The sequence below is a fragment of the Apteryx mantelli genome, chromosome Z, assembly GCF_036417845.1.
Source record: "Apteryx mantelli isolate bAptMan1 chromosome Z, bAptMan1.hap1, whole genome shotgun sequence".
Taxonomy (NCBI): domain Eukaryota; kingdom Metazoa; phylum Chordata; class Aves; order Apterygiformes; family Apterygidae; genus Apteryx; species Apteryx mantelli.
In genome coordinates, this window is record NC_090020.1 from 60,618,419 (window position 1) to 60,629,568 (window position 11,150).

The 11,150-nt window shown below is 42.7% G+C and overlaps 1 protein-coding gene across 3 annotated transcripts; it reads left to right on the top strand.

The window, feature by feature from the left end:
- Positions 1-2,274: 2,274 nt before the first annotated feature.
- F2RL1 (F2R like trypsin receptor 1) lies at positions 2,275-8,923 on the top strand. Of its 3 annotated transcripts, none has more exons than XR_010886868.1 (2): positions 2,275-2,375; positions 6,999-7,069. XR_010886868.1 is itself a non-coding variant. In XM_067315640.1 (2 exons), the coding sequence occupies exons 1-2, from the start codon at positions 2,438-2,440 to the stop codon at positions 8,102-8,104; spliced, it is 1,185 nt and encodes a 394-aa protein (XP_067171741.1). In that variant the 5' UTR covers positions 2,394-2,437; the 3' UTR covers positions 8,105-8,923. The 3 variants fall into 3 exon arrangements, 2 of the variants coding, with proteins under 2 accessions (XP_067171741.1, XP_013815751.2); XM_067315640.1 differs by lacking the exon at positions 2,275-2,375 and adding an exon at positions 2,394-2,516 and having other exon boundaries at positions 6,999-8,923; XM_013960297.2 differs by lacking the exon at positions 2,275-2,375 and adding an exon at positions 3,957-4,092 and having other exon boundaries at positions 6,999-8,923.
- Positions 8,924-11,150: the final 2,227 nt, after the last annotated feature.

Consider the following 11,150-nt stretch of genomic DNA (forward strand, 5'->3'; position numbering starts at 1 on the left):
ACACTAACTTCTAGCTAAAAGTAAACAAACAGAACAAAAATAGCTGTTCAGAAAAATTGATACACATTAACTAGCTGGCAGCCTTTTTATGGCTGTTAGCAAGGCTCAGATGGAGCACTAAGAGTTACTGCTTATGAGTGCTAAAGACCACTATTCTGTTACAAGGCAGGCTCATAAAATTGTCTGGTATTAAAGCTGCCTAACCCTCCCTCTCACAAGATCCTATTTTAATTGTTTTTTAATTGTATAGGAAATTCTGAAGGGAAATGATCTTTATGTCACTTATGTGTTTCTGATATCCTTATGAAAATCTAGCCAAGTTATAAACCTCTGTTAACTCATAGTTTCCATAGTTTCTGGAGGCTAAATTCAAGGTTGCATTGTGTGAAGATGGGTCTGCAGTGCTGCCTGCTTCTGCACCCAGCTGCGGGACCTCTCCAGCTGCAGCTGGACCTGTTTTGGGGCAGGCCAGGGCAGATTTTGTTTAGTGGGAGCAATGGGTCCCTTTCCTTTATGTTTTCCCCCCTTCCCACCCTTGCTGGATCCAGGCAAAACAGGGAAGGAGCTGCGTGCTTTGAATGCAAAGGGAACAAAAAGCCAGACTGGATGGAATAAATCGGGAGCAAATAAGCAGTGAAAACTAAGACTGGGCAGTGGCAACGGCAGGAGAGCACTGGTTAGGGTAGGACCAGGCGGCAGGAGGACTGAATACTTTTTAGGACTGAAGGTCTGAGAGGGAAAACACTGCAGAAACCAGTAGCCAGCACATATGTACACATCTGTCTGAACTGGAGATTAGATAAAGAACCAGATGGGAAGACTAGGACTCACCAGACAAGGAGATTAGGAGCAGGAGACTGAGTGTGCATGGAGTGGCTGGTAATGGTAAAGCAAACAGAACAGCGCTGCAAGCGAGCATGAGGGAAAGGAAGAGGCAGGGACAGAGGCGGCAGGGACGGTGGAGTGCCTTGCCGATGCTCGATGCTCGGCAGGGAGGCAGGAGAAGCGCGTCCCCACTCGTGTGAGCGATGGTCCCTCTGCCTCCAGACCCGCTGCCTCGGTCAGCACCCAAAACGCCCAGTGTTCAGTTAGTGATAAACATGATTTTGTTTTTTCCCTTTTGTATGAACCGCAGACCATACACGTGTTTAGAGGTGTGAACTAGGGTTGAATGTGGAATTTGATAACTTGCGTGCTTGATTTTACAAATCTAAAAACCTTTTCAAAATTCCTACTCGTGTGCAAATTGAACACACTGCTGGTATTGGATTGTGCTGGATTTTATTATTCCTGGAATCAGTATTTGCAAAAATTAAAGGATACAAGGAAGTTGGTGTACACTGAGTTTAAGAGAGACTGACAATTGAAAATACCCATTTCTTATGTTGTGTCACCAATACAGCACCAAAAATGCATTCAGGGTTTAACAACCACTAAACATTTTCCTGCCTGTCTTACACAGGACAACATCATGAAGAATAGTAAAAAACTAGACAAACACAAGGTAACGCTTTGAGCCAGCAGGAACACATCTGTCCGACGAAATATCCCTCCAGCCCTTTTTTAAACTAGTTTGTGTATCCTAGAACTAGTCTGCTACAGTCAGATAGGAATGTTTATGTAAACTACGACAGCCTCCAACTATATGACCATTCAAACCACACCTTTGTTGGCTTTACTTAACGCTGATCTGATAAAATTTTTATTTATATGCACGCTTAGGGTTTTTCTTAATATTTAAGAGTCAAGATAATGAATAGCATTAATAGAACACAATGAAGTCGATTTTTTAATATATTTTTTTCATCTCCAAATCTCAGACATTACTCACAGTAAGAGGTCATACCATAAACACTGTCATATTGTAAATATGACCCTATTACTTCACAGGGTATTTTTTCCACGCAACGGACGAACCGGAGGACTGTGGTGCAAAACTGTGACTCGGATTCCGGCTCTGCAGAAGATTTTGTGGGGGACGTGGGGTGCGCGGGCCAAAAAAAAAAAATCAAATCAAATCAAAAGCCGCCGCCGGGGCGGGGGCAGCGCCGACGCCGCGGGGCGAGGCCGCTCTCGCGGGGCCCCGGCAGGCGCCGGCGCCTCCCTCCCGTCGCGGCCGGGCTCCCAGCGGGGTGTTGAGCTCGCTGCCTGGCGCAGGGCCCGTCTGCGAGGGCAACCGCCCGCGCAGGCCCCAGGCCGGCGCCCCCGCCATTTCGCGGCGGCCGCGGGCCCCCTGCGGCGGGCCCCCCCCCCCGCCATTTTAGGCGCGCCGCAGCCCCGCCAGCCCCCCGGCGGCGGGGGCCGTGGCCAGGGCCAGCCCCGCCTGGCGCCGGGCCGGTAGCGGAGGCCGCGCCCTCCGCCCGCTCCTTGCTCAGGTATCGGGCGAAACTGGTCGGGCGCGCGGCAGAGGCGGGAGCGCGGCGAGGACGGCGGGAGCATGGCCGGGCGCCGCGGGCTGTGCCTGCTGCTGCGGCGGCTGCTGCTGTGCGCGCTGCTGGGAGCCGCCACGCCCGCAGGTGAGAGCCGGGGCCGGCCGGGGGGTGGGAGTGGGAGCCGCCGGGGCCGGTGCCGACCGGCGGGGCAGGGCCGGGCTGCGGAGAGCCCGGCGGGGTCCCCCGGCTCGGCTGGGGCGGGCGAGGGCTCCGCGAGGGCCGGTTTGGTTCCCCGCGCTGCCGGTCAAGCCCTGCGCTGGCAGACCGGGGAGCGCAGCGCAGGGCTGCGCGCTTCGCAGCGCACCGCGGCGCTGGGCGGCACGAGTACGGTGGGGAAAAAAACCGTGTTGTGAGCAGGTTGTACTGGAGAGCTCTGCATTAACTTTTCTGCTGATTCCAGCTGGTCCCGAAACCTTTGGCCGGCTCCTCCTGCGCCGTCAGGGCGCGTCCCGCCAAGGGAGGTGGCCGCCCTTTCCCCTGGCGCAGGCAGCCCTGCTCGCCGTCAGGTGCCGTGCGAGCGCGGGGCGCGCAGGGCCAGCGCGGGCCGGGGCCGCAGGTCCGCCGCGGACCCTCCCAGTTAGCCACCCGTGACACGCGCAACCCGCTCCACCAGCGTCGATTTGAGTAGCTAGTTTCGTTCTCAACTATCAAATTACCTAAGAGGTGTAAAAGCCCTCAAACATTCAGTCTTCGAAATTATTTCCAGCTCTGGAAAGCTAGGATGCCCTCTTCATCCTAGTTCAGGTCTTTGCACAATGAATATAAATGCTTTTAAAAAGAGAGACAGCTATTCATATTTCACTGCCTTAAGGGTCATGTTTCACTGCCTTTTATAGTAAAACCCACTGCCGTCTGCATGCATGTGTCCTCCTGTATTTGTTCCTCCTGTACATTAGTGCTTATTTACATAACAAATGTATGTATAAAGCTGTGTAAATAATGGAGCCAAACTTATGGTAGATCCTATTTTTTTAACAAATAGACACCAGATTTTCAATATATGGTCCTCACCTGTGGGCGAGTGCATGCCAATCACAGATGTTCTTTTTGGTTTATTGTGTGATACATTTTGATTCAATGATTTAAAAGTAAATTGATAATAAAGGGACTTGAAACAAAAAAACAAGGCCATCTAGCATCTTGCTTGCTTTTAATTAAATTTGCCTAAAATGCCTATTATTAAACTGGCACAACTGTGCATGTCAGGAAAGACCTTTTGTCTTTCCACTGTGTTTTTGAGAACCATCATGTTTGTGCTATCTAGAGCTGTTGTAGGTTTTAGTAAAAAGATGGTATTCACCTTAAAATCTTAAGGAGGTACAAATCAACAAGCTGTTTGCTGCAAATTTTTTTGTTCAGAATGAAGTTTCTGATGCTAATGACATCATGAATGACTCCTAATATCCCAGTTAAAGTGGGGGGGGGGAGGGAGAGAAGGAACAGGACTGTGGGGAAAGGAATGCAATTTAGAATCGTTTTGGGGAGAAAGTAGTCTGCTTAAAAATGCCCTCACTGGGTGCCTGATCTTCTGGTGGTGGGAGGTGAGGTGAGCTCGAAGAGGGATGCACGAGAAGTGAGGGGACCTGACTGTGACAATTTTCAACAGGCTAATGCCACTATGGGGTTATGGCGAGTCTGTGCTGCAGATCCAAGAGCCAAGGTAATCTTAACCTTAGTCCTGTGTGGGTAGTGCTACTTCGACCTAAACTAGTGATTTGGATACTTTATGCTCTTGTCACTTTTGTATCTGCAGGGTAGGCATAAGCTTTAGTTTGGTATGCAGTAGGTTATATCTTCTGAGCAAATGGCAAATGTGTTGAAATAGGCTTTTCTTTTGGGAGGAGAGTGTGTCTGTCCCCTTGATACTAAGGAAGCTTTTCCCGTGGGTGGATTAGCAAGTCAACTGCATTCTCTGTATGTGAGTCAGGGTGAAACCATGCTTGGAAAAGAACTCTTCTCAATTGTTATGGAAAGCTGAAAGAACAGAGGGAGTAAGAAAAGCACATAGAAAATGCACATACCTATCAAAGGATTGGTTGCTCTATGAGAGAGTGCTAACTGCAAAGAGAAACTGGATCCTGGAGATAGTTGTCTCCCAATATGCATGCCGCATGAGCTAACAAAATCTGCCCAGTATCTGCGATCAGAAGTTTTGAGGATGGAAATGAAACATTTCCTACCTAAATTCAGCATAAAACCAAGACTTGATGTCTGAAATCAAGAATACCTATTCAGCTTGACTGCATATTCAAAAAAAGAACAAAACAAATCTTTGCCTCTATTCTGTCACTCTTGGCAATACTAAGTCATGAGTTATGTGTGTGCTAATCAATGTTATTTCATGGAGTTGTTCTTTTGTGTCACCCTGACATTTTAGGTTTTCTTCGTGGTCATGTTTGTTTACTTTTCCAGCCTAGCCTATGAACAACTCTTTCAAAGCACTGCTTTACATCTGCTCACAAAGCATTAATAAGAACAAAGTGGTAGTATTTGCTGTGCCAGTTTGCCACAAAAATTTCAGTGTTTGGAACTGGGATTATGAATAGTATGACTGGAATTTGATAAAACTAACTAGTTATTGATGGACAGCTGCTTGACATAGCGCTGTACACTGCATTTTACTGCTGTAATCTGAGAACAGCTATCAGCTTACACTAAAGGGTATGCTTTCAAGTAACTCTGGAGTCTTTCTCAGCAAAGCTATAAGCGTAAGGAAGGATGCGTTGCTTAGCTATTTATCTTTTACATCTGACATTTTTATAAGCAATGTTATTCAAGCTGGTTTTATGGCTTTTACTATTTACAGTTTGAGTTAGAAACCTGGCATTCCTGAAATACACAAGTAAAATTTGTAATCTTTAATGATATAGCTGACATAATCATGTTGCTTGAAGATCTGAGAGCAGAATTTGTATAATTCTGCCTTGTTGTAATTACACCTCATACAGGCCAAAAGGACTCTTTGGCATTCAGGTTTATTTTTGTTAGGACTGTTGTTTTGTTCATACAATTTAGACTTCTTCAGCACAGACTTCATGTAGTCTACTACAAAGATTTGTTGTGTAGTTGTACTGGCAATACCTCAGTTTTCCAGTGAAGCTTGCCTGTGCCTGGAACTTGACAGACCCTTGTTAAATGGAGCTAGGGTAACTTAATTCAAAATATTTATAACTCTAAAGAATGCAAATATATGCTATATTTTTATACCTCTTTAGATCACACAGTCTGGACAGGACCCTAATACTGTACATTATACTTTGCAGTGATAACTTGAAAATGACTCCTATCTAAAGTTGTGAGGGTTTTTTTGTTTTGTTTTGGTTGGTTGGGGTTTTTTTAGAAGCTGTACTGGAAACATGCATACTTGTGGATTCTTTACATATTTCATTTGTGGGCATTCTTTTCTTGCACTTGAAAATGTAAGGGTTAAGCATTTTTCATTTTGAATAACCAAAGAGACATCTTTCAGTACTATTCATGCCTTGTTGTATGCAAACCTACTTGCTCAAGAAGACTCTATATTCCTGTTTTTTATGGCTAAAATCGTCCACAAATCTTGACAGAGACTGAGATGAGGTTAAAATACTTTTCCCACGGACAGTGAAGTTCCGTGTCTCTTCAGTTTTGCTTGGTGGGTGTATGATTTATGGGACAGAGCAAGTTCACGGAAAGTGTCTTTTTGTGCAATTAAACTTGTTTTCACAAGAGGACTGTTGGGTATGGAAGATGTCACAGGGGGGTTTCTGGACTGAGTCATCCGAAAGCTGTTGTACAAGACAGAACATTCGGGAACTGCTGGCTTGCTGACGTGCTTTTGTAGGTTCCAAAAAGATAGAGTGAGATGAAGTGAGAGCTTTCTGGTGTACGAAGCAATCATAGCTGTCAACTATATCAGGTTAGCAGTTTGAACCGAAACTGCAGAGATTACCCAACCATTTCATCTGAACTGAAAGGAGATCCCAGATGATCGGCCCTGTTGCATCTTCATGCACAAAGTTAGTGTGTTCACATTTAAATTCAGGTACAATGTAACATGCGCCTTTCTTTCCTTGAAGGTCCCTTGTTTATGAGCCTTCTGCGTTGCTTTGTGACAGTTTTGGTTCAAGCTAGTCTGATTGAGGACAGTAAGTTTTCTTTACTGCATAACTGGTTCTGAGGCCCTGTCTGAACTGAGGACACTTCTAACTGTACTTGTATTGTAAGCCTGCTGCAAAGTTTTACGAATCCCAGCACTTGGATAATCTGGGTCTGATATGTGAAAGGATAATGGTGCCCTGGGGTACTTGGAAGAGTTTCTGTTGTAACTGTCCTGATGGAAGGAGCATCTGACAGCCATTTTAACTTGGTATTTTTATATCAGTCATGTGAGGCAGAAAAGCAATTTGGTTGCTGATGTAATCCTTGACTAGGGATGTAGCTGTCTTTTGGATAATAAACTAAAATGAAGGGAAGAAAAATTGTCTTTAATTCTTTGGAGTAGATTATACTGTCTGGTTGGAAAAAAACAACAAAGGAAAAATAGTCTCTGCTTCAATAACTTCAATATTTTTATTTTATTTTTTATAGAGAGAAATGGAACCAGCAAATCAAAAGGAAGAAGTTTCATTGGCCAAATAGTTCCAAATACAAGTAATGCCTCTGGAGGGTCATATGAAGTGGATGACTTTGCAGCAAAAGCCCTTACAGGAAAGCTGACTACAGTTTTTCTTCCCATGGTCTTTATCATTGTCTTTGTCATTGGTTTGCCAAGCAATGCCATGGCTCTCTGGGTCTTTTTTTTCAGAACAAAGAAGAAACATCCTGCTGTGATTTATATGGCTAACCTGGCATTGGCAGACCTTCTCTTTGTTGTCTGGTTCCCACTGAAGATTTCATACCATGTAAATGGCAATAATTGGCTATTTGGTGAAGGACTTTGCAAAGTACTTGTTGCATTTTTCTATGGAAATATGTACTGCTCCATTCTTTTTATGACGTGTCTCAGTGTGCAACGGTATTGGGTCATAGTGAACCCCATAGTGCATTCAAGAAAGAAATCTGAAATTGCATTGGGCATCTCCCTTGCTATCTGGATACTGATTTTGTTGGGCACCATTCCATTGTATCTTGTTAATCAGACTACTTATATTTCGCATCTCAACATCACCACCTGCCATGATGTGTTGCCTGAAAATGTTCTGGCTCATGACCTGTTCAGTTACTTCCTCTCACTTGCAATTGGACTCTTCTTATTCCCAGCTCTCCTCACTGCTGTTGCTTACATACTAATGATAAAGACTCTGAATGCTTCCATTTCAGACATAAACACTGGAAAGAAACGAAAAAGAGCAATCAAGCTTATTATTACTGTCCTATCCATGTATCTCATCTGTTTTACCCCTAGCAATGTGCTGCTTGTTGTGCACTATTTACTCCTGAAAACCCATGGCCAGAGTTATTTGTATGTGTCATACATAACTGCACTGTGTCTTTCTACTCTGAACAGCTGCATTGATCCATTCATCTATTACTATATTTCAAAAGACTTCAGAGACAACCTTAAAAATGCTCTTCTTTGCCGAACCGTGCGAACAACACGGAGGATGCAAGTGTCTCTCTCATCAAGTAGATACCTCAAGAAATCCAGTTCTTACTCTTCAAACTCAAATGGAACAACTAAATCAACCTACTGAGTTGGGAGAAAAGTGAACCTTTATTAGTACTGCTTAGAGGATCTAAGTGACAAAGTTATTTTGTGCAAGAGAGTCTGAAGAAACAGCTTTGCTTTTTGATTCACAGTGAAGTCTTAATTTCAGAACTGATAACTGCTTACTCTGTATGGAAATCACCAGCAGGTGGATCTTCCTACTAGACTGAAAAAAAAATCATGACATTTCTGATGCTCTACAAAAGTGCTGCTGGCCTTAAAATGAGCTGTGTTTGAAGATATCTGTCTTCAATATCAAAGTTGTTAAAATGCATAATGTCTCTGGAGTGTTGTGTACTCTTGCTAGTATATTTAATTAACAGAGATATTCTATTTTGTTTGTCTTTAACTGAAATATATTAAACAGTTGAACAGATTGTTTATATAGGAACTTGCTCTGTGTACCTGCTTCCACTAAACATTATTTGAAACCATAGGGAGAAGGAAAGGAGAATCTGTTTCACCATCTCATTGTAGATCCAGCAGTGTGACTGTTTATTATCCATAGTATAGTATAATCTAATTTTATATTGTTTTCCAAGTTTTCATGTTGTAATACTAACATGGTAGAAGCCTGGCAAGGTTATCCTCTTGAGCTGGCAAGCCGAACTTGTTATTGGCTAGCACCGAGTTAAACAAAATGTGTGAGTTGAGATTATACATGTGGGCAAACTGTTACTTAACACTTGCCAGTATGTGATCTTAAATGGAGTTATTTAACAAAGTTCTAATGAATAGCTACTTGATTTTTGTATAATGTCTTGTATTTTTTAAGATATATAAATAAGACTTTTTTTATAACGCATTTGAATGGGATGTTTTCTTTTATGCTATTAAACACTCTTCAATATACTGAGTAGTTCCAGTTTGCATTGCCTTGTTCCTGGGAATAAAGGTGTTATTCTTAAGAGTGAACTAGAATGCTGACAGAACTGTACCTGTAACATGTAAATGGCTTAAGTAAAATTATCTAATGCTGCATTTCATTAGAGCAAAACTTTCCTAAAGAGAGGTGAGTATGGGGAACAGATAGCTAAAAGCAAAAATTAGGAACTGTGGAGAAGTAACAAGATACTGAACTTCAGACCCATTGAATTTCTAAAGTATCTTAACTCCTCCTCTCCCATCCACCATATGTGTGACCACTCAAGAACATGGAATCACATTTATTTTTAATCTGAAAAGCTGATGGGTATAGGTTTGGTGGTAGGATTTAAATGCATTCCTTCCTTCAAATTTTGCAGTCCTGGTAAGTTTCACTAAGTTATAAATTGCACTAGATCAGTGACCTATCTGAGCCTGAGTTGTAACTGGGTCCTTTTAACCACAGGCAAATAGAAAAGTCTTTGGCCAAAGAGTAGTCTGAGAAAACTGGTATATAGATGGGAAACGTTCATCATTTCAAATACGGAGAGTAAGGAAGGGGGGCTTCCTTTATCCTGTGTGTGCAATAAACAGAATATGGGAATGTCCTTTCCCTTGCTGAAGAGCCAAGTCCATGTGCTTCCCATTCAGTAATGAGTAACACCACAGAAGGGCATCCTCTCCCTGTGATGGAATGCTACCAGTGTCCTGCCAGGAGTCCAAGGGTTGCAAATTGTATGCTGTAAAAGTTGTGAACTGTGTATGTGTGTTTACATAATACCACAAGGGTATCACCTGTGATTTGTGGATGGCTGTTAAATTGCTGAAAAATGATATGCTTAATGTAGCAGTCTTATGGAGGACTTGTCTTTGTGAGACTACAGAATCTATCATCTTATATAGCAGTTTTTATTGACTTCAATATATCTAAAATGTTTCCTTCTCTAGCATCCTGTTAGTTATAGCATAGCTTTCTCAGTGCATTCTAAAACTTTGCTTGCTTTGTTCCACACTAGACTATTAAAAATTTTTCTTTTAGCATGCTATGTTTTGAAAACCTCTAACCCAATTTAGTGGTTTCAGTTCCAATTTTACTCTTTTCACTATCTTAAGATTCATTTCTTTTCATTATGCAATTAGAAGTGCTCCAAATACGGCAAGTATCTATAATGTCTCTTTTCATTCCTCCTTTCCTGGCATTGATGGAATCAGAGTTAGGGACTATCAAACGATTGCATCACTCCGCTGCAGTTCATGCAAAGGGGAGTGTTGGTCTGCTTTACCATTTTTCCTTTATAGCCTTCCTCACTTGTGGATTGAAAAAGGTTGCAAAGAAGAATCTTTCATCTTTTATATGTTGTAACAGTGGAGGTCTGCCAGTGACATGCATAACAGTTAAATGTTACTACAGTGTAGTTAAAAGCTTTTTGAGGAAAGCTTTAATTAATACAACAATTTATTTTAAAAAGAGGCACACTTTGGAGAGTAATTACTGTTCAAGGAGCCCACAGCCATCTAGGTGAAGCTTATTCCTTCAGACTGTTCTCACAGGGAGCTAAAAAGGTGTTTTTAGTCTTGTTTCTTTTTTTAATGTGGACTAATACTGTCTTTTCTGCTTTTCCTTCCTTGTTTTAATGATGTCATGTGGGTTTGTGTCTTATTTTGGGGGGGGACTGGGGATCTGTTTTCTACTGCATGTGAGAGAGCAACTTCTCTGCATCAAACTCTTGTGCAGTTAGGAGGAGAACTAATCAAGCATCCAACAGCTTTAGCAATCTGTATCCTCTAAGCAGTGCTGCAAGTGTGTCTTACTTCGCTGCACCCCAAGCACAATGAAGAGTAAACTAATCTCTGCATAAAGAATATGAACCCTTATAAGGTTTGTTTTGTTTTGTTCTTTTACCTCTCTTTGAAACAGAGACAAACTGTGGGCATGTAAATGCTAGCTTTTAATGCAAGGAGTTTTCCCATCTGTAGCTGCATTGCAAATCCTCATCCTGAATTTAGTATGAAGGGTCAATTCTGCTCCCGTTAATGGAGTAGGTAAGCTGGGCTGGTTGTCTGTGGTACAGAATGTAGTAAAAAGGTTGCAAAGGTCAACAAAATGTACATATGGTTAGAGTGCCTTATGGCACTCGTTATCATCAAAGAGTGTCCTAAGTTGTCAT

Coding starts and splice junctions, on each gene's coding strand:
- F2RL1 (XM_067315640.1), top strand. CDS start 2,438: ATGGCCGGGCGCCGCGGGCTGTGCCTGCTGCTGCGGCGGCTGCTGCTG. Junction 2,517..6,998: donor GGGAGCCGCCACGCCCGCAG/GTGAGAGCCGGG, acceptor TATTTTTTATAG/AGAGAAATGGAACCAGCAAA.